The following is a 23,710-nucleotide window of genomic DNA, read 5'->3' as shown; positions in this document are numbered from 1 at the left end:
TGAGCAGTTCACTCTACCACAGGCTACCTGCTTTTAGATGTACTGCCTTGCCATAGGCAAAAAAAAATAACAGTCTCACTCAATCAAACAGTAAGCCCCCAGTAGGCATACCAATAAGAGTACACCTCCTAATCCTTCCCATATAGTTCTAGGGATCAAACATTCAGATACATGATTATGGGAGCCATTCTCATTTAAGCTACCACAGGATTCTACTGAGTAATTTTGCTCCTCTTTCAATTCTTCAGCAAACAAGTGATGGGGTAATTTCACTCTAGGAGCTCAGGCAATGGTTCAGTGAACTCATGATGAACTGAGCTTGCATCCTCAGCACCCATGTAAATAAGCCAGGCTTGGCAGCTTACACCTGTAATTCTAACACTGAGGGACAGAGACAGGCGGATTGTGGGCAAAGAGTTGGCCAGACAGTTTAGTGGAAATTGTAAGCTCCAGGTTTAGTGAGAGATCCTGCCTCAAAAACATAAGGCAGAGAAGCAATAGAGGAAAACATTCAGACTTCAATCTCCTACCTCCACACAGGAACCCAATGAGTGAACATACCCACAAACACAAGCACATATGTGTATATAACATAAAACACACACACATATGAATAATACTTTAATTCTAGCTTTTCACAATGCAACTTTTCAAATAATCTTTTACTTCTACCTTCATTTTTGCTAGGAAGTGGGAAATCAGGTGAGGACGCACTTAAGGAGGAGGTTGAGGAACTACTGTAAAGCCACATGTCCCACACAGATGTAAAGCAGGGTCCAAAGCCCACTGGGAGTGGGCAGACCTGGCAGCTTTTATTAAGATGAGTATTAGGGGCATATAAATACAAAGAACAGTGGAAGGTCTAGTCTATGCCACGCCACATAGCCACAAATGACTCACTTGGACAGTGACATTTTAATCCTTGCTTAGAATTAAAAAAAGAGGGAAGATGTTGTGCTGCCAGTCAGATCACACAACAAACTAGAGGCAATTGGTCATGCTTTAAATTGCACCCAGTAAGAAAAAACACCAAGGTATTAGTGTTTATTTTTAACTTTTAATGTCTTGAGGAGCCTCCACACTGACTTCCACAATGGCTTTATTGGTTCACACTTCCATATGATGCAGCTATGCTGCCCTTGGACATACCAAGAGGACCCCATATCCTACCACAGAGACACTTGAGCATCCATGCTTATAGCTGCTCTAGCTCACTGGGAGAGCACAAACTGCAAACTCTCTGAGAAGACCAGGTTGATACAGAAGACAAGGGTTCTATGTTGATTAGAAAGCACATGTTTGTTATAATAAATCAAGTTAGAGCCAGGTGGTGGTGGCTCATGCCTTTCATCCCAGTATTCCAGCACTGGAGGCAGAGGCAGGCAGTTCTTTGTGAGTTTGAGGTCAGCCTGGTCTACAGAGTTTCGTGACATCCAGGGCTACACAGAGAAACCCTGTCTTGAAAAAAAATCAATCAAGATAGAAGTAATTGGAACAGGCACACTTACGGGTAAAGGATCTCCTCAGTCAGTGGAGAGCTTTAGTTCTCCAATCTCCAAAACCATAATATAAAAAATAATATTTTATACATAGAAAGTTATTTCCTCAATACTGTGTAAACTATAAAGACAACATTTTATAGGAAACTTGGTCATTTGAAAACATTGATTGGTAAACAATTTGGGCAAATCTGTGCATTGCTAACAAAAAATGGTAACAAAAATATCAGTCCATTTCTCCTAATTTGTTTACAGTCAGATTGGTTCCCCTAAGCCCTGAAGTCTTTGGATACACATGCCCTTGAAAACGCAACCTGGTGCCTTGGGGAGAAATGATAGGGCATAGGTCATGATGTGGAGCTGTCTTGGATACAGAAGCTCTTGTAGCTCTTGAGAAAGTTGGAAGCATGTATACCCTCAACACCTAAATGACTCCACAAATAAAGACAGAGGTGATTATTACAATTATCTGCGAGAAATTATAAAAGCACATAGATACAACCAATTAGTCATTTGTTGAAAATCTTCTGTTTACCCTCCCTCTAGATTTCTACTTACCTATGTATCTCCCTATTGTTCCTCCACATCCCCCGTCCCTCCTTAAGCTCTGCACAAAGCAGACCACCACTTGCAGGTTCTGTAGACAAAATAACAATCTTCCACCCTCAAGGGTCTCTAAGGATGAATTCTAAAGGGTGCATATAGGGAATGTGTGATCACAGATGTTCTGGTTGTGAAAGCTGTTTTGCTTCATTCCTTTCTCAGTGGGATCAACATTGCCTTTATCACAGGACAGACTGAGAGATAAGGTTTGCTAGAAAAAAGGTCAACCTTTGCATCAGACAGCCTTGTAAAAGGCACTGTCTAAGATAGTGCCTTCCAAGAAAAACAGCATGAGCAGAGCCACATGCATAATTATGTGTTTTTTAGAAGAGATACTAAAACAAGGAAGCAAATCAAGTTTAATTTTAATATATGCTCATTTACAAGTATTATCATGTAGCACATATTATCTGTAAAATTATCCATGAGACATATTTTTACATGCTCCAAAGTCTTCAAATTTTAGAGTAATAGATTTTTTGCACTTATAATAAGTACATTTCAGGTGGGCAAATCACATTTAAGGCATTTGGTAGCTACTTGTGGCCAGTTAGTTTCCATATTGAACAACAAATCTTCTAAGAAAACATTATTCCCCTGTGTATAGCTTGGTTTGATATTATCTTTCAACTGAAGATATTCCAAGCACATTCCAGAAAAGGTCTTCCCATTCAGTTTTATGAGGTCAGAGAGCTTCCTGGACAGATCTGTTAAAACACTTAGAAATCCCCATTGTGTTTGGGGTTTGGTGCCACACACAGTCAGAGTCATTACTGGTTGAGTCTCAGACACAGCAAGTTTGGTTATGACTACCAGCTTTGGAACAAGACACCCTAGGTCTGAAACCTGGCTAGATCAGTCACTGTGTACCCTGCCATAGTTACCACACTTCCATGGGCCTCACCCTCCTCACCTGCAATATACAGATAATCACATGCGAATGATAGTATTTCCTCATGGGGACCAATGAGGCTTTGGTTAGTCAATTTGATTAAAATGCTGAACCCATCACCTCTCACAAAGCAAGCACTATTCAGGTATTTGATAAGAACTATTTTTTTTAAAAAACCTTAGAATTTTTAAAAACTAATTTTCACTTTCTCAATGTGGTCAGTAATTATTTCTTTGGAGAAAACACTTTTGAATGGAAAGCTGTATGGTTCTGAATCAGACTAAAAATCAGAAAACCCGCCAGGCATTGGTGGCGCACACCTTTAATCCCAGCACTCAGGGGGCAGAGGCAGGCGAATCTGTGAGTTTGAGGCCAGCCAGGTCCACAGAGCAAGTTCCAGGACAGGCTCCAAAACAATACAGAGAAACCCTGTCTTGAAAAAAAACCCCAAAAATAAAAATAAAAATTACAAAATCAGAAAACCCAGGGGCTGTGGACCATTTGGAAATAACAACCTATCTATGTTTTGATGTTTTAATTAAGGGAAAACATTTTTCAATGTCTAATTGTTAAAAAGCAGTTGTGAAAATAAAGCTCATGGGAGAATCCTGATCACCCAATCAGCTAATGAGCACTGGGCACAGCTGTGAAGTATGCGAGGCTTAGCTCCACTCGCACCAGGAGACACGAGTCTTCTTTCATTCCCAATACACAGAAACAAAGAACTTTTGCTTTCATTACTGTTGCTATTCTGTTTTCCTCCTGGCCACCATGCTCACCAGTGCCAGGCCCTAAGTGAGCAACTCCCAATTCTGACACTGCCTGGCATCTAACACGTTATCACTCCCTTAATTAACAGTGACTGGAAACAAATAATTTAATTCTGGGGCAAATGAAAATGAATTAACGGTGCCAACTCCATTTCCCAGCTTTCTAATTGTCGGTAACAAAGGATAAGAGGGACGTGTGTTGCCCTGGTGTGAGATTCATTTGCGAAAATAAAAGACAGATGGACAATTAGTGAGATCCTGTTCATCACCCCAACAAATGCTGATGTACCCAGCAGGAAAATCTTTCTTTGTACAGGATAAGAATTTAAAGTCACAAGGATTATGCCAGCCGGATACATTTATTTTCTAAGAGGAAACACTGAAGACTTGGCTTGGTAAAAAGAAAGGAAAAAAAAAGCAGAAATCTGAGCATGGTAGCACATACTTGTAATGCCAGCACTTGAGATGCTGAGACAGGAGCATCATGGGCTGGAGGCCACTCACTCCGAGTCTCAGAGTGTAACCCCATTCAGGGGGGTGAGGGAGGGAGAAGAGAACACTCCAGGAACATATCTAGCTATTTAGAGACAGTGAAACCATACCCCCAAGCAGGTCTCAGCCTAAAATCAACACCCTCCCCCCCATCCCTTCTACATTCACAACAAGGATGACAGGAAGACATCCAAGTCTTGGATTTGGAATGTCCAGGTGACTTAATTATGATGTTGCAAGTTAACAGGACTAAGTATAGTCATTCCAGATATAAATCTGCAATATTCAGGGTGTGGGCTCGATGACCTAGGGCTTCTCTTCATATTCTAATCTTTGAAATAAATGAACCCGGTGGGCAGATGCTCTGCCAGATTAGACTCTGGTACTGATAATCATATCGTTCCCAACAGCGTGTTTTGGAACCTTAGAATGAAGCAAGCACAAGACAGAGCTAGTGACTTCCTGGTCAACTGTGATCCAAACCTGAGCTAAAATGTCACTGATCACCTTACTTCTCAAAGCCCCCATGCTGACTGATAGACTACAATGTAACTTTGGTCTACTGGAATCCAGTCAGTGTCTAGTAAGATTTGAGAAGCATCTATTTATTTAATTAATTAATTAAGTATAGTCTTTCCCTTTGGGCAAAGATTGTGAGAAATAGTCACAATTAATTGATTTTCGCTGATGTAGTGACATCTTTCCTCACAGGAACTTGACTTTTCCCTTATGCAAGTTCTGGGTCTGTAAAGTGGTGCCTACTTGGAAGCTGACTGAGGCGTCATGAGTGTTCAATGATTTGAGTTAGAGATCTCTTCACTCCGTATGGAACATCTCTGTTTGTACAGAATAATAAGAATTTAACAGCTCTCTGCTTCACTTTTGGGAACCACAGGACTTACAGACTTCAGTCTACAGGGTCAGGCCATTGTGATCTCAGCTTGCTCTACTGTCCTGTATAGGACCTACCCTCAGGCAGTTAGCATGTTGCACAACTGTCCTGTATCTGCAGGCTCCAGCCCTTGGAGTCTGCTCAGCATGTATTGACAATATTCTGAAAAACATTGGCTGTAGTTGAACATGTATGTAAGAGAAAGGTATGCTGGGGTTCTCTGATTTTGTTCTGCGGAACTGTGTTCAGCTCTGTAGGATGCCATCAACAGCTACTGGTTGTAACTCCTCAAACCTGCCTCCCTTATTTCATTAAAAAGGTAACCACAGTTCCTAACAACATCTTGGAAAAAACTATCTCTCAGTTGTCAATCAGGAGGCATAAATGTATATTTCTACATTTTTTTCCTTATTCAAGTGGAGTTTTTCATACTCTCATAGCCAGGCCATTGGGTTTGTGAGTAAGTGTGTGTGCTTCAGTCTCTTTTAAGAAAACAGCTATATCGTTGATGCTACTGCATTCCTGCACATGGGTAGTAGAGTGACTCTAGTTAACTCTGCCCAAATCAGGAACTTACAGACAAAATTTACTATTTTTCCCAAAGCAGGCTCTCCCACCTAGTTAAACACACACAGGCAACTTAGACCAGTAAAGCCCAGTATTTGAGGCAACCTAATCCTGGATTTAAGAGCAGTCCCTATAATGTGAACCATTGTAGTAAGTATAGCTCGTTCTTTTATTTTTATTTTTATTTTTTATTTTTTATTTTTTTGGTTTTACGAGACTGTATTGTTTTGGAGGCTGTCGGTCCAGTCCGGCCTCAAACTCACAGAGATCCGCCTGCCTCTGCCTCTAGCTCATTCTTTTAAATCTTCAAAAGAGATGTGTGTTTCTGAATATGTTTTGTTGTACAAACAGAATTCCAGCATGAAAAAAAACAGTCCCCCAGAGGTAATTTACCACACCACCCGCCTTGGAGCATGGGTATTTCAGTACCTTCTTGGATTTAAACATCTATAATTACATTTCTAAGATATCAACACTTCTTAGGCTGACACAAAAATAGAAGAAATGTGCTACAAGTTTCTCTCTTGGTGCTGAGATTTGATAGAGTGGAATTGTACAATGGCGAGTAAACACATTGCTATAAAATACGATGGAGAAAGCCTTACCCGAATCCAGAAAGCAGGCGACAGAGGAGAAAGAAGCCATAGCCTTGGACAAATGAAGAAAGGAAGGCAAAGAATCCGTTGACAGACATGCAAATCAGGAGAGACTGTTTCCTTCCCACTTTGTCTGCCAGTCCTCCCCAGAAGAACGCCCCCACCATCATCCCGAGGTACACTATGCTGCCTGCAACACACAGAAAACGAAAAAACAGGTCAGAGATTGGCAACAAATACATGTAACAGCAAACAAGGCACAAAAGACACTCCATCATTTTGCAGAGGAAAAATAGCTCTAAAGTGCATCATTAGGGATACTGTGATTGGTTGGTAGGTTGGAAGTTAGCTCTGCCAGGTCTTTGACAGCCCTGACCCCCACAGGAGCACCGTGGGAAGCTATTTCCTTTGCCATCACATGTAGAAGACTAGCCTGTCACAGCCCGCCCCAGCCTTGTGAGGATGGGTGTTCCCTGTGAAGGCACGAGAAATCTCACAGAGGAATCCTGGGGTTCGACTGCAGGCTTCCCACTTTTGGTTCAAAAGTGTATCACCATGACAATGACAAGATGAGAAATCAAGTCAAGGACCCGCCATCCCCCCCCCAAGGTCAAAGTGGACCTCAAACTGTTTCAAACTCTGCTTACACCAATGACCTGTGCTAATGCCAGACCTTAACCTTTCTAGATGATTCTGTGTCTTCCTTCTTTCTAGTCTCACTTGAAGACTCTGGCCCTTTCTGCCGAGTTGAGGTAAGTGGACTTAGCGAATACAAGGATGAGATTGTTTCTAGCTCTTTCACTTTTCTCATTGGAGAAGACTCCTAGAGCCAAGAGTTCAGTGAGACAAGGGATAGTTTTAGTATGTCAAGAAATGTTAATGTAGGCTTCCGCCTCTAAGGAAAACAAATAGAAAAGTAGGAGTTAGACTTTCCCCTTGGTGTGAGTGGACACTTGAATTTTTTCTCATGGTTTATTTATTTTTATTTTTCTGTGCATTGATGTTTTGCGTGTGTGTATGTCTGTGTGAACTTGTTGGATCCCCTGGAACTTGAGTTACAGAGAACTGTGAGCTGCCATGTGAGTGCTGGGAATTGAACCTGGGTCACCTGGAAGAACGGCCAGTGCTCTTAACCACTGACCCATCTCTCCAGCACTTTTTAAAAATTATTTATTTTTATTTGTATACATTGGTGTTTTACCTGCATGTATGTCTGTATGAAGTATCAGATTAGTTATAGATTGTTATGGGCTGCCGTGTGGGTGCTGGGAATTGAACTCAGGCCCTCTGGAAGAGCAACCAGTGCTCTTAACCGCTGAGCTCTTAACCTCTGTAGCCCCTCACTTGATTTTTCTAACTCACTGTCCTCTAAGAGAAATAAACCTCGGACAAGCACTGTGCAAACCTTGGTGAGGGACCTAGGTGTGACGAGAGTTTGTTCAGAGCCCTTTCTGAAACAATGAAATGTCTAAGAGAAAAGACACATGAAGGTTTCTTATGTCTAGATGGGCACTAAAGAGGATTAATTCAGTTTTTCATCCATTTCTTTTCCCTTTTATCCCCTATCTCAAGATCCGATTGTACACTCCTGGCTGGCGTAGAGCTCACTGTATAGACCAAGCTTGCCATGACCCTCCTTCCTGCCTTAGCCTCCTGGCTGTTAGATTTCTAGGCATGAATCAGTTGTCCAAGCGCTATTGTTAAATGCACATTCCAGGTAGTCTGACATTGGCATAAGAATGCAAATGGGAGCGGTTAATTTATTGATGGAGACTAGTTTAAGAAACAGTCATTAGTGACCACATAACGAGTCAGTAGGAGGCTTAGAGGAAACCACTTGGCAAGGCCTTCCAACCATCACATGAAGACTGTTCACACAGCCATGGTGAATGGGAAGTGTTGGAACAAGCGTCAACCAGACTCTTTCCTTACCAAAACCAGTTTCCAATTCGACTGCCATGAAGTGGACTATGTATGGCAGACATCATTTTCTCTTTACCACAGGGCTGGCTTCACACTTCCTCCTTCTCCATAGAGATTACTACCCATGAGATCCGCAGGGTCCCAGAAGATGGTTTAGAGAATGCATCCACACAAAGCAGACAGACATGTCTGAGGAATGTGTATGTAGCCTCGTCCTCACGGATAGCATACAATAAGAGGCACATGCTTGTCAGTCACACCTATCAGGATCTGGAGGCTATGTTACTTTGTGTTGGTGTCTGTGTCTTTAAAAATGCCTACACATCAGAAGGCAGGTGTCTAATGGTCAGGAGTGAGTGGCCTGTAGCTCCTGAGACTTAAACACTTGGAAATCCTGCTTATAGTTATAGGTCCAGAGAAAAAGGCCCTCACCCCCCCCCCCCAACCAGGTCCTTCACTTTCCTTCCATCCCAAGAGAAAGCTTCATAACAGCAATACTAATCCCCTCTGTCTGTGGTTCCCTCCTTCACTCTGCTGCAGGTTTGAGGGCACAGCAGAAGTGGGCTGCCTGCATTCAGTCCACAACCACTGACCAGCGACTCCCTTCATTCCCTTCCTTCCACCCTCCTTCTTTTCCTCCGTTTTCCTTTCTTTTGAAGAGGTCTCACTATGTAGCCCATGCAGGTCTTGAACTCATTATCCTCATGCCTTGGCCTCCCAAGTCCTAGGGGTTACAAGCAGGTGACACTGCACTTAGACTCCATTTACTCTTTCCATGAAAGTAACAGCCTCTGCTGTTGCTCGCACTGATTCTGCATCTTTTGGGTTTTTGAAGAACATGGCATACTTTGGTTCACTTAAATCTCACTACAATCTTGAAAAGCAGGTGTTATTAACCTGTGCCGTAGAAGAGGGAGCTGATAGACTATTTAGTATGATCTAACAGACAGAAAAATAGCACATCTCACAGTAGTGATTTCATGTTTCTCAGGCTAAAGCCTGGAGCTGTTCTCAGGATTCATGGTGTGTTGAAAACACCAGGCCTTGTGGGGCCCTTGGGACTTCCCTTGATCTGGGAACTTAAGGGTTAAAGCTTGGTGCTATAGGACAATGCCTAGTGCTATGGAAGAACTAATCTGCTTAGTTTGCCAGTTGGTGTCATCCTTACAGATCTCTGGAAATCTCACTAGTGCCAAATCTCTCCTCAAACCTATAATGACTCCCTCTATTATGGTATCTCTTATCCTGCTCCCCTCTATCCTTCCCCTGACTCAACCTTCCTATGAAAGGCTCTGGAGATCCCCCATGGAGGCTCTCACCCTCCCTGGGGAACAAAGTGGAGATTGGGTGGGGGACTGGGGAGGGCTGGGGAGGAGGGAAGGGAGAGGGAGCTGGGATTGACATGTGAAGCAAGCTTATTCCTAATTTAAATAAAAAATAACAAAATAACTATTCTGATTCCCAGGATATTCCTGATACCAGTTTGAATACAACCTGTGTTATTTCTGCCAAATTCACTTTGGAAATCCTTATTATGCTCAAATAAAGAACCAGATGGCATAAAGTAGGCACTCTAGCTATTGAGTTTCTGGTTGCCCTCAACCTTGTTCCACGTAAGGGAAGTGAATCTGAGCACCGGAGCAAGATCTATCTCCTCCTTACCCCCTAGATGCTAATCACCCACAATTCCCCTGCTTATGAAGATATTTGAATATTGAGCCTCTTGAGAGCACATAGTTTGTAATCTGGACTGAGTGGTTTATCAAAAATCAAGCCAGAGTGGAACATCCACGCTAGACTTTCCATGGCCTCCTGGGGACAAATGGTCAGACCAGAACAATGCTGAAGCAGGTAAGGCATCTTGGGAGGTGCTGGATCTCCATGTGCTCATTACACTCTATCAGGATATAGAGTGGAATACCAAGCTGTATCTTCCTTCTGTTCTCACTCTGGTTAAAAATGCTTAAGCTATAAAGGTAGCATCTTTTGTGGATTATGTTTGTTTAATGTTGGCAATTAGACTATTCCACTGGGCAAGCTATGAAAAGGATTAAACCTAACAAACAACTTATTTGAGAGAACATAGAAATCAGAGTTTTCATTTGTTGATCATGTAATCTAATTAAAGTCAAGCATTCGAACGTTTGCAAAGGCTTGGTGCGAGTAAAACTGTGAGTGGAGGATACATACTGTACTTCCCACTTGTGCCCAGCTTGCCACTTTATATTCACGACATTGCGCAGGGAGTCCTTGAGAACCTGGAGTAGCTATTCATTCTGGATGTCCCCCTGCCTTCTCTGCTCTCCATTCTTCCTGATGCTCTGCTGGCCAGGGCTAGGCAGAACCTTCTTCAGCCAGAGCCCCTCATTTTAGAAGTGAGAGGACTAGAGGCTGTGAGAAGGCAGATTTTGAAATTTCACCTTTTAGGCCTTGGCTCTTCAAACTATGACCTCTGGGCCAAGACTTTGGTAGGAACACAGGTTCCTGGACTTTCTGGGCAGCTCACTTGTACCTGATCCCTAATGATCTGTATGCTCTTGTGAGTCTGATCGTCCACCTAAACACCATTTGACATATCACCTAATATCATCTAATATGTGTGCATGGGGGGCATTGGTTATAGGATGCTCTAACTCTGAAGACACAGAGTAGTCAGAGCTCCCTGAAGGAGCTGGAGATCGTAAAAGGGTAAACACGAGGCTTAGAAAGGGCTCCTATGCTGGGAGTGGATTCCCACACCTTTGATCCCAACACTCCCGGAGCTCGAGGCCAACCTGGTCTGCAGAGCAATTATCAGGACAGACAAGGCTGCATAGAGAAGCCCTGTCTTGAAACCCCTCCTTCCTCCACAAAAGAAAGGGCTCCTTCCCAGTGACCTTTCTTCCTACGACTGCAGGTGAGTCCTAGTCCAATCTAGTCTAATTCTGAGAGCGCAATATAAAAAATCCTGGACTGGGACTCGAGTTCTTTCTTAAATTATTTAACCCAGTGAAGCTATAAGGAGGTTGAACCTGGCCTGAGACATAAGGTCTTGACACCCTTTCCACAGCTCTGGTAAAGCCTCCCCCCCCTTTTTCTTTTGGCAAGACCAGTGTCTTAGTCTTTAGAGAAAAACCCCAAGGCTTTGAGTATGACTTTGTCAATAAGACATTTTCTAATGTGGAGGCTGGTTCAAGTTGATTTAACCATATCCTTGTTTCCCCTGATAAATGTCACATTTCCATTTTTGTCTCTGCCAAGCTACTTTTGATTCCTCCTGACATTCCCTGAAGGAGGGTCACATCTTTTCTCTTAACATCATTTTATACCACATTTAAACAAAACAGAACAATTTAGGAAACCAGCTACCATTTTGTTTTCCTCATAGTAATTGCTAAGTGGTTATTCAAAATGGTTTTAAACATTTTGGTTATCTATGACTAATGGATGACTTTAGAATTCATTGCACCATGAATTTGGAAATTGAATTTCAAGGAAAAATTTTCTATGGTGGCATGCTAAATTTCCCAGGGGTGGGGGTGGGGAATCTCCATGAGTCAATAATGATCCTGTTCACCTGTTCCATGGGGGAAGAGGTGTTTCTTACATTAAAACTTCTAAGTCAAAGTGCAATGAATCCCTTTGAATAAAAACAACATTTCTGGGAATGTTTGGAAAGATTACTATAATGTAGTCTGTTGTAGTAAAAAAATAAAGAAAATACCATTATTGTGCTCAATATTTCTAGATATTTACTCCTTTCATAAGTAGCAGATACACTCACCTCCCCAAAGGTAGAGTTTTCTCCCACAAACCCAGGGTGTGCCTCCAGTAGAAGCTCTCTCCTGGACCTAACTTATCAGCTGGACTCCTGTCATCTCAGCTTCTGACTGTTGGCTACCTGTGTTCCTCTCTGCATTGTTCAGTTTCAGCAAGACTCCTGATAAGCCAGGGTCCCCTCACCCTGAGCCCACATAACCATGAGTGACATCCCTTTATACCCAATCAGGTTCCTTACCCTCTACCATCCCTCAGTAGATGTCCAAGTGTCCTAGTTTGCCTTCAGCAACAGTTCAGCTGGGCTAATATGCTGAGAATTCCTCTTGCCCCGTGATGTGTTCTCTTAATAATTTCCCACCCACCTCCTTGGAACTTTTCTCTTTGGCTGTAAATTCTTACTTTTCCTTTTAGTAGTTAATAAGTTCAGCTTCCCCACTGAAGTGATTGCTGTGCCTACTGTGATGGTCTTGAATGGAGCTTGTGTACTGTCTTTTAACAGTGGTAAAGAACCTTTCATTTCATACTATTTAGCCAAAGTTTACTTTATCTAACTCACTGAATTGAATAGCCTCACCCACCCCACCCCCAACAAGCACATTGAGGCCCATCACTGGACTCATCGTTCTTTCTTCTGCTCCCACTGGTGGTACTTTGTGATTACCGAAGGCTGGTGGAACATGCACCTGACCTGCTTGTTCCAGTTCTGCTTGTTGTTAATTATACATCTGCTTACAAATCAATCACACAACTAGTGAAGTGAGCGTGAAAGAACAGAAGCTATTACTATGAAAACGAACTTAGGAGTTTGGAAAGAAGACAGAAAGAATCGCTTCTAGCAAACATATGTGAGCCACATAACTGAAAGAGACCAAGGTCTATTGGAAGAGTCTGTGTTCAGATGGGGTTATGTCTTAAAGTTCTCACTGTACACTAGAGAATTGTGAACTTGAAAAATCAAAGCTACTGACAGCTGGGAGGACGCAGGAAAAACAACCGTGAACTCCAGTCTGAAGAGCCTTTCTAGAGCAAAGTCTTCTCTGCATGCAAGACACTCAAATGAATGTAAGCCGACATGCTAAGCACTTCATTGAAGGACCTGTGCATAGTACGCTTTGTGGCAACTTTTCCATGAACAAATATCAGCCATGATTTGGTTAAATAAGGCAATGCTTCATGAAGACATGCTTTGGGTGAAAAGAAGCCAGGCTTGCACAAGTCACTGGGACAGCCACCAATCACTAAGAATTATGTCTCATTAAGGACAATCAGAAGCTAAAGTCAACTCCACAGCTCACAGCCTCCCTGTTCCAGTTTCCTTTAGGAAAGATTCTGCTTTGGATTTTTCAGTTCAAACTGGAAAAAGCCTTGGAGTTAAGTTGAAGTGCTCAAGCCTAGTTTGAGTCTGTCTTTAATAACTGGTTGTAAGGTCTTAGGCCAGTCTCTCAGAGTCTTCCTGTGCCAAATGCTTGGGCTGGGCTGGGTGTATGGTTGGCTGACCCTACAAAGATGGCTTAGCCTTGTGCTTTAGTCTTGGGGAAGAGATTTCTCCTTGCTGGTTTCTTACATGTCTTCCTAATCCATCCACTGCCATGGAAGTGTCTATATTTTCTGCCCTGTGAACAGAGTCCCCAGACCTCCAACATGCTATCTGAATTATTTGTCTTCCCTTGACCAAACACCACCACAGTTCATAAAGATCTGATTGCAATGCCCTCCCTCCTGTCAGCTGCCACAGTCTCTGCCACAACTCAGTGCTTAAAAGGGTACAGGTTTCCTCCTTATCTACAATTTTCAATTTCTTACCACTTCTCTATTAGAATTCTGTGCTTGAAGTAGCGTTAACACAAAAATGTCAGTCAAGCTTAGCACTTACTTTATTAGACCCTGTCATCGAAAATGCTGACAAGTACCAAGCATGGTGGTACATATCTGTCATCTCAACACTGGATAGGTGGAGACGACAGGATCACATGTTCAAGGACAGCCTGGCTAGGCAGCAAAGTCTTGTCTCAAAAAAAATAATTAGGAGGGACCCAATTACCAAGGCAATGGGCATTGAGAAGGAGGAAGAAGGAAAACTTCTTAAATTTTTTTTGTATTAAATGCAATAGTCCCCTCCCCATCATTTACAACTCTGAATATCGCAGCAGGCAACAATGAGTTAAGCACTCAGGCCTAGAAACAGGTAGCCTAGATCTGTCTCTCCCATTCCTGGACCTGTGGTCCTGGGTACGTTCCTTAATTTCTTTGTGCCCCAGTTTTCTCCTCAGTATAATGGGGCTAATAATAGTTCCTATCTCACACGGTTTCTGAGGGACCAAATGGGATAAATCAGTTTTTTAACTGGGTGACACACGGTTGCTCAGTAAGCAGCAATTTTTAACATTTCTGTTGGTGAGAGGTAGGCGGGAAAGGGAAAGCACGGGAGAAGACGGGAAGGGCTGACAGGAAGAGGAGATGAACATGGAATGGAAGTATCGAACCTCTTGCAGCTCAAGGACTGAGAAGAAGCCATGTGCACCAGCTCTGGAGAAATACTCTAGCTTATAACATCCCAGATGTGCGTGGGCAGGTATACACAAACACACTCAAGTGCACCACCCATGCCAGCTATTTTTACAGACAGAAACTTTATAGAATTCATCCTTAATAAGCTTTACCTAACTGTAACCACTCACTTTGTTTCCTCTTTCTTTCTTATTATTCATTTATTCACATTTTTTGTGTACTCATTACAGTGCTGGGTATTGAACTCAGGGCCACATACATACTACTTAAATTCCCTGAGCTGCGCCCCCCCATCCCTGGTTTTTAATTATTATTGACAGTAGCCACTGGGAGGGGCCATTATGGGCTTACATCTTTAGACTTTCATAAAATCAAATAAAACCAAGGAAGATAAACCACAGACATATGAATGAAGCGAGGAAAACTTTTGAATTTGCACTGGAGAATATTTACAACCAAAGTCAGCTCACCTTAGCTAGAAAGAACGGTAAATATCAGATGCCATCTACTGCATGTTATCTGACTCACATTCGGAAAGCCTGACATTTCAGTGTCTCATCCAGGCAGAGGCAGAAGATGGCTGCTCATACGGGCAACACTGCCAGTTTACCTAAGTCCACTTAGGCTCTAAGCAGCGTATGAAGGTCAGAGGCATTTTGCCAAATCTAGTGAGTAGGGAGACTAGATGGGAGTCCTAATAAGGAAGCCCAATTTACTCTCTGATGTCACTGGTCAAATGGCTAAGAAAAGCATACCTGTTGGACAGGAAAGGCAGTAAAGGCATAGTCTTCAGTCTCACCCTTGAAGCAGGCAATTGGAATTCACTTGGTATTTGAAGCAACAATAATAACAGTGACAATTATAATAACAGTAACAGGTATTAAGGAAGAAGAAGATTAATGCAAGTCAGTTCTTGGTATATGATGGACATCACACATTTGTACTACCCCAATGGGATCCTTGCTTTCAAGCTTACCCTATTCCAAGAGGAAAGTGGTGACTGAATGCACTATTCCCAATCCTGATCCAACAAAGGGTGCCAGTGATAGATAATTACCAGGTCTGTTTGAATTTCTGCTGCAGGCTAGAGAGCCTGCTAAATGTGAGGGACAGAGAAGGAAGAGAAGCTGCCAAATGTGAACAGGATATGGGTTTTTCTCCTCAGCAGTTCACAGCCAAATTCAAGACAGCTTTGTATCTAGCTGTACACTATAACTATCCATTATGTGACAAAACTTTTCCTGGAGAGATGGAACACACAAGTCTACTCACCCCAGATAGGGATCCCATGACATGCCAAGTACAGATATCACCAAAGCATAACTCGGTGAACCAATGAGTTTTATTGGAGTTATTCACAGGAGCAGAAGTGACTCAAAGACAGCTGTGTCACCAAGGTCCACACCAACATGAGTGACAGCTCGCAAAAAAGAGCACACCGCACAGCAGCAGACTGTGCGACAGGCTGGAGGGAATCTTATCTAAGTGACTCTGGTCTACACCTCTTCTAGGCAGCTCAGCTGGTTTTGCGTCTCAGAGTCTTCTTTGCAGCTTAGCTTTGCTCTTCTGAGAGGGATTCTCAGCTCTTATTGTTTACCCCAGTAGGGAGGGGCCTAGTGAATCTTGTCAGTTTCAGGGACTTCCTGAAGCTTTTTTGAGTTGTTTATCTTCACAATTAAGGAGCTTTCCTATAAGATGGTAGGTTTCTGTCTCTGAGGAAACTGTTACACAATACCTTCTAAGGAGAACAGAGATGGTGCCACACGTGTACTCCCAGCTTCTGGAGATAGAATCAGGAGGATCCTGATCAGAGAAGGCCTGAATTGCAGAACAGACTCACTTCAGAAACAAGCAAGGCTTCACCTAGGGGTTCTGTGCCCATACAAGGCCTAGACAAACTACATCTTTAAAAACTTTCCCATGCAATTCTAACGTGGAGATGAGTCTTTGAACCTTTCTTTTCTTGGGAGATTGAAAGCATGTTCAAAGTAATTATTACAAAATCAAACACATGTTGTAATTAAAGTGAGGACATTGTGCTTAAGGGGAAAAAGAAGGATCAGCTTAATTAGGTCTAGGGACTTCTAAACTCCACATGGAAGGTGGTGGTGGTGCTGGGGTTTGAGTCATGAATCAGAGGTCTCACACTAAAAAGATCCCTCCCAGGGAAGTTCTGAATTAAGAGAAGAAGACAGTGAGCACAGCTTGAAGGTGCACAGAACAGAGTATACAAGAACTCCATGTTGCTCTAGGTGTGTGCTGCTGTGCATGTGTGTGTGTGTGAAAAATTCACACACAATGTAATATTATTCAGACTTAAATACGTTGCCACAGCATGAATGAGTCTAATATTATGATAGGAGAAAAATCTTTAAATAGCAAACAAGAAAGTTAATTGTCTTAGGGTTTTATTGCTGTTAAGAGACACCATAGCCCTGGCAACTCTTACAAAGAAAAACATTTATTTGAAGCTGGCTTACAGTTTCAGAGATATAGTTTGTTATTATCATTGCAGGAAACAGCATTCAGGCAGACATGGGGCAGGTAAAGGAGCTGAGTGTTCTACATATGGATCTCCAGGCAACAGTGAATTGTGTACCACACTGGGCCTAGCTTGAACATATAAGATCTCCACAGTGGCACACTTCCTCTAACAAGGCCACATCTCCTATAGTGCTACTCTCTATAGGCCAAATATTCAAACACATGAGTCCATAGAGGTCATGCCTATTTAAACCACCACAATTACTAACAAAGACACTAGGAATCATTTATGGTTTCCTCAGTGGGAAACTGATGAAATCAAAGCCCTTGTGTGAGAATCACAAACTTTCTATAAAGACTTGGAGGTTCAGCTAAGACTCCTTGCCATAATGGAGAGGGTGATTGAACTGGCCTTTATCTGTAGTCAGATTGGTGACCACCCTAATTGTCATCATAGAATCTTCATCCAGTAACAAGTGGAAACAGATGCAGAGATCTACAGCTAAGCACTGGGCCAAGCTCAGTTCAAGAGAGGGAGGAGGGATCATATGAACCATGGGGCCAAGATCATGACAGGGAAACCCACAGAGACAGATGGCCTGAGCTTGTAGGAGCTCACAGACTATAGATCAACAGCTAGGGAGCCTGCATGGGACTGAACTAGGCCCTCTGCATGTGGGTGACAGTTGTGTAGGTTGGTCTGTTTGTGGGCCCCAAGCAGTGGGACCAGAATTGATCCCTGGTGCATGAACTGGCTTTTTAGAACCTATTCCCTATGGTGGGATGCCCTGCTCAACCTTGATGCAGGTGGCAGGGGCTTGGTCCCACCTCAACTTGATGTGCCTTGCTTTGTTGACTGCCATGGGAGCCCTTGTCCTTTCTGAGTTGTGGGTGGGGGGAGGTAGAAAGGAGGTGGGGGGAGGGAATGGGAGGAGAGGGATGAGGGGAAACTGTGGTTGGTATATAAAATAAAAAATTTAATAAAAAAGAGTTAGGGGTCAATATTTTACCCTTTGTGAATCACACAGACTCTGTGGAAACTATTCAAATACGCTGTTGCATCATGGAACCAGTGACAGATAACACATAAACAAAAGGTCATTATTGTGTTCCAGTAAAGATATGTGTGTGTGTGTGTGTGTGTGTGTGTGTGTGTGTGTGTGTGTGTGTGTGCTGAGTCTGATCTCCAGGCTATAGTTTGCAGATCAAGCAAATACTTACCTGTAACCGCTATATAATGACTGAGGGTTAGAGTTGAGTTTCAGAGAGGTCATGGAAATCTTACTACCAAATCAGGAGTGTGTTGGGGGGGGGAGTGGAATTTGTTTGAGAGACACAGCACAACAGGGAAGTTTGTACACTGGAAAACATGTGATTTCCCTGCAAGAATAAATGAAAGAGAACTAAACCCCAAGGAAAAATGGCCATATTTAGAGGGCAAGAGGGAAAATAGGAATTAAAAATGGGTGTCAAGAAGAGAAGAGGCTATAGGTGGAGGAGAGTGGGGGAAAGGCAGTGCCTCGTGATGGTGCTCAGAGACTAAGAACTCAAGAAGACTGCTGAGTTTGTCCCCAAAGTCCCTGGTGAGTTCTGAAAAGGGAGCCTCAAGCCTTTGTTCTGTTTTAATATATATATTCTTATCTTAGAAGCATTCTTATTTACATATCAATACCCCCATTTTCCTCGCGTTCCCATCCTCCCATGTTCCCCATTGACCCCTCCACCCACCCCACCCACTCCCCAGGGATAGTGAGGTCCTCCGATGGGAGTGGGGGGAACGACACCATCCAAGTTTGTCACATCACTTGGGGGACCGCCCAGGCCCTCCTTCCCATATCTGGGCTGCAATAGCATTCCTCCATAGGGAATGGGCTCCCAAAGTGCATTTGTTCTCTAGGGATAAACACTGGCTCCACTGTTAGAGGTCCCATAGACTGCCATGGCCTCCTAGCTGGCACCCACATTCAGAGGGCTTGGTTTGGTCCAATGCTGGTTCCTCAGTTTTATGACTAAGGTCTGGGTGCTCTCATTAGGTCAGATCAACTGTTTCTGCGGGTTCTCCAGCACCGTCTTGGCTCCTTTGCTCATCCCTCCTCCCTCTCTGCAACTGGATTCCAGGAGTATGGCTCAGTGTTTAGCTGAGAGTGGGCCTTGTTTCTAACACACACACACACACACACACACACACACACACACACACAGTCTGAGAAAGTATTAATCCCCTCAAGCCTAAGAATAAGAGAAGCAGTGAAAGGGCTTTTCCAAGAGAAGTCTCTGTTATGCTGTTATGCCTTCACAGTGAGGAAACAAAGACTTAAATTTTAAAAGGATCTGGTGTCTTAGAGGAGCAGAACAAGAAAACAAGTTTTCATCTGTATGTGTGCCAAATCTCTTGGTATTCTACAGCAACAGAGGGCAGGGGTGAGCTAGGGTACTTGCCACTTAAGTCTGAGCATTTCAAATCCTGGGGACATGGCTGTGCTAGCCAGGGAAGTAGGTTCCAGAGTGAACTCAAAGGTTAGCACAGTGCTAGATCAAAAAATTATTTGGAAATAAATTACACAAGTCATCCAAGAGTCATCTTGGGACCCATTCCTGAGAATTATCTACAAAGGCCTTTTGTTCATTTTGCCATTGTTTTGAAGTTTACGTGGCAGGCATCAAAGTAACCAGAAGCGCTCACAGTAGATTTTATGCATTAGGAGAAATACATCACCACTGTGATGCTCTGAAAAATTAGTTCTTTATACAATGTGCTTTGGTCATGTTCACCAACAACCCTCCCCTAACTCCCCTCTAATAGGCAGATTGCTAGGCTGTCAGTCCAGGGCAGTGAATTTGTGGATGCCCAGCACATCCCCCACTTCCGACAGATGAAGATGAGGTGAATTCAGGGCAGCATTTCCTGACACCCGCGATTTATTTTGTCATTAGTGCTGAAACATCAAACAAGGGCTCCTCCATCCCAAACCATCCAGGCTGTTGGTTACTGCCAAGGTGTGTGTACCACTATTACACTGATAGGGTAACGGTACCACAAGGGTTTTGTTGTGGTTCATAGGTGTCATAGCTGGGTAGGACTATTGATTATTTCCCTCCTTTGGAAGCTCAGACGATGCTTTCTGATACCATGAAGGCGAGTCCTGGGGGGCTGGAGCTTTCATAACAGATGCAGCTTGGATCCTCCAGGGCCTGTGTCCGAGCTACATGGTGTCTTTATCGATAGCAACTTAGCTCCCACCTGTGGGAGGCAACCAAGGACAAGAGCATCACCGGAGTTTTGGCTCAAACTTAAATCCTTCATATATGTAACTAAGCAATTGGCAGGGATAATGTGAAAAATCAAATTTGGACTATAAAATCCTGAGTGTCCCAAGAGACTGTTATGCATTACATAATTAAGACTTTTTGCCAGGAGGTGTGATTCCCAAATGTACACTTATACAACAGACATTGTGAGAAAGTTCCCAGCAGCCCACAGGGAAATGAGAAAGACAAAAACAATGCTGTGGTTCTGTCAGAGAGGAAGCCACTCCGCTTGAAAGATGTCTTTCATCCCATGGGCCTATTCTCTCTCTTGCTCTGTATAAACCTGGCTTCTGTCTTATGTTAAGCATTGACAGAAATGGAAAGAGTAGTTTGTGCTGAAGTAACTATTGTTAATTTTCAATTCTTTCTTTAGTCAACTGGATGTCTTCCATATATCAAATCCTCATTTAAAAAAATAGACTATAAAATCCAAAAATCTTGGAACCACTAGTATAAAATTTGCAATGGTAGGTGATGTCCTTCTGTAGATATGTTTCTCTTATTGGTTGATGAATAAAACAGTGTTTGGCAAATAGAGGCAGAAGATAGGCAGGGCGAGGAGATGAGAAAAATTCTGGGAAAGATAGGCAGAGGGAGCCTGCCGAGGGGAGGCCATGTGGAGGTTGGGAGATTAGGATGCACTGGGTGCTCTCCAGTAAGATAAGATCATGTAGAAATACATAGATTAATAGTTATGGGTTAATAATTATGACAGAGCTAATCAATAAGAATCTCTAGCTATCAACCCACAGTGTAATAACTAATATGATGTCTGTGTGCTTATTTGGGGTTGAGAAAGGCAGCAGGACCTGGCGGGACAAGAAAAACTTTCATCAACAGATAGGAATAATATTTTGAAAACACTGTACTCTGAAAAAGGGTCAAAGAAAAAAATTGCTGTATAATGGAACAGAGTAGAAATGCCTCCCTCATGTATGTCAGTGACTACATAACATGGAATTTTGTGACATCTGTGTCTAGAAGTGCAGTCTATGATACTTCTCTCTTTGATCATGACTGATAAGTTCTTGAGTCAAGGAAGCCTGGCAGAAGTTGTGCCCTGGAACTTCCTGAAGAAGGTCATAAAACATCATGTAACCTCCACCTTGGTGAGTTGGAAACATGCTTTTGGAGGTTTGCATCTGTTTGTGAGCCTGAATAGCTCAAGTCTGCCATGTAGATGTTTACCAATAAGTTCTCTCTTGGGAAGCCCCACCACAACCTGATGTGTCCACAGGGAACAATGCCTCATGGAAGGCCATGGAGTTGGCAGCTTCAGCTGCCAGGGCTGCCTCATTTCAAACCTTACTTTCAGCTGTTGGAAACAGTGAATTTTAAGATTTTTTTATCTTTTACATTTTAATTCTTTAGTCATTTTAATTAATTTTCCTACAGTTCTACACCCTCAGTGGGGGGCTGACAGCATCCCATTAGAAAACAAGTTGTCTATGATGTGGGAAACTTTTGAGCTTGCTGTCACTCTACTGTATTCGAGCCATTAAAGAATGGTGATGGTCACTAGTGTTTAAACATTCACTGTTGCATGCAGCATCAAATTTACCTTTTAGTTAAAACTGTATTATAGTCCAACTCTAAAGGATACATTCCCTACTTACTTACTAAATTTTCAACACAGGGTTTGGCTAGGCAGGCTGAGACAGCCTCCCATTCTCCATCCTCCTGCCTCTGCCTCCTAGTGCTTGGATTAGAGGTGTGAGCAGCCACAAAGGACTCTAAGTTCCTTTTTTAGTTGAATCAGGCTTAATCTGGGCCATTTGACAATATGAAATTTGTATCTTATGTTTTGGGTTCTTTCCTGCTGTGGCTGTCAAATTCTCACCTTCAGAAGGCATCAAAGATCTGCCCTGCCCCTTGCACCTACAAGGGCAAACTTGAAACCTGGAGACTTTAAAATGAGGCAGTGTCACTATGCTGGAGAATGATCTTCTTTCAGATCATTCACCTGCCAAGGAAGCTTTTTGTCCTCCCATTTCCCACTGCACCTCCTGGCCTTCTCTCCCTACCCTAAGAACTTCAAGGGATCTGAGACAGCCTGCTTCTTCTGTGGATGATAGCAAAACTGTTGACACGGAGACAAAAGTCTTTCATGCACATAGCAGTAACCAGGGTATCATCATTTTGTGGGCTGACCAAGAAGGGATAAAGCAGGCAGCTTATGTTTACCTCTAGCCTTTAAGTTACATCAGATGATTAAGAGGACTATAGCTTATTAGGCAGAAGACCATGTCAATATTGGAAGAACTATTTTAGTTAGTAAAGAGGAGTGAGCAGGTCTGTAAGAGGGGCCTTCAAACTATGTGTAGGTATAGCTCATGAGCTAACAACAATGTTTTACATTTTTAACATTAATATTTTATATATAATATTTTATATGATATATTTTATACTGTATTGAAATTTTATCTTTGAGGATTACATACAATTTATTTTGATAATATTCATTCCAACTCTTCCAATTACCTTCTGCTAGATTGACACCCTACCTCCTTAACCCCCATATTCATATCCTCTTTTTTTCAATAACCAATCAGGTCTAATTTGTGTGAAGGTAACTACTGGAGCATGGTCAACCCACCAGAGATCACACTGTTAAAGAAATTTTTCCCAAGCCATCAACTGTCCATAACTTCTCAGTTAGCAATGAGGGTTCATAAAATCTTCCTACTCCATACTGAAGAGTTGACTGGCTTGATCTTGCAGGTCTTATGCGGGCAGCCATAGGTGCCACAAACTCACGAACACAGTGGTCCTGCCATGTCTACAAGACACTGTTTTGCTCATGTCTTCCCTGATGTCTGTCAATGTTCAGTTGACATGGGATTTACCCAAGCCTTTGTTTAATCTGAAAATGGCTTGGTGCGGTGAGTGGAATCGTGTGGTACTAATATTTCAGTTTTATTCTATCTTCTCTGATCCAGATATTCTCTCAGTTTCAGAAACAAAATCCTAACTGACAAGCCTAAGATAAGAATATGCCTTTATAAACCTTTCTAACACCCTTGATTCCTGGGATTTCACTACCATATCTTCCTACAAGTTCTTGTGACTATGATGTCATGCTCAGATGCTAACTCAGGGCGCTAGTCACACAGGTCTGAGCCAGTCTTGTCCCATCAGTAAACTGGAAGACCGCCATTTTGCCATGGGTGATTCTGGGAATTGGGATGCTTCTAAATGGTTCACCAGCCAGCATCCCTCAACTGCTAACCATCTAATGCTCTCGAATTAATTAATTTCCAGTACACATTCAGAGCTTTCTTCCATTGTACCTATGCCTTTGTTTTGTTCTATTTTCTTTCATTCTTAGTGGAAATGCCTGACCTAGGAAACAAGTTAGGTCAGCGATACTTTATAAGCAGTTCATTAGTAAAGAAAAGCGAGTTTGTTTTTATAGC

General features: G+C 42.7%; 1 protein-coding gene across 2 annotated transcripts in view; it reads right to left on the bottom strand.

The window, feature by feature from the left end:
• Window positions 1-23,710, bottom strand: part of Sv2c (synaptic vesicle glycoprotein 2C) — a 178,420-nt gene that overhangs the window by 90,913 nt on the left and 63,797 nt on the right. The window contains exon 3 of one of the 2 annotated variants that reach the window (XM_040728894.1): window positions 6,321-6,501. The exons of the other annotated variant lie outside the window; for it this stretch is intronic. Within the exon in view, the coding sequence (XP_040584828.1) occupies window positions 6,321-6,501 (181 nt within the window). The remainder of the gene's footprint in view (window positions 1-6,320; window positions 6,502-23,710) is intronic. 2 annotated transcript variants of the gene reach the window in all.

Source organism: Mesocricetus auratus, unplaced genomic scaffold (genome assembly GCF_017639785.1).
Source record: "Mesocricetus auratus isolate SY011 unplaced genomic scaffold, BCM_Maur_2.0 Super-Scaffold_100020, whole genome shotgun sequence".
In the NCBI taxonomy this organism is placed as follows: Eukaryota; Metazoa; Chordata; class Mammalia; order Rodentia; family Cricetidae; genus Mesocricetus; species Mesocricetus auratus.
The sequence above is the reverse complement of the archived record's forward strand: the minus strand, read 5'-3'. Positions and strand labels throughout refer to the sequence as shown.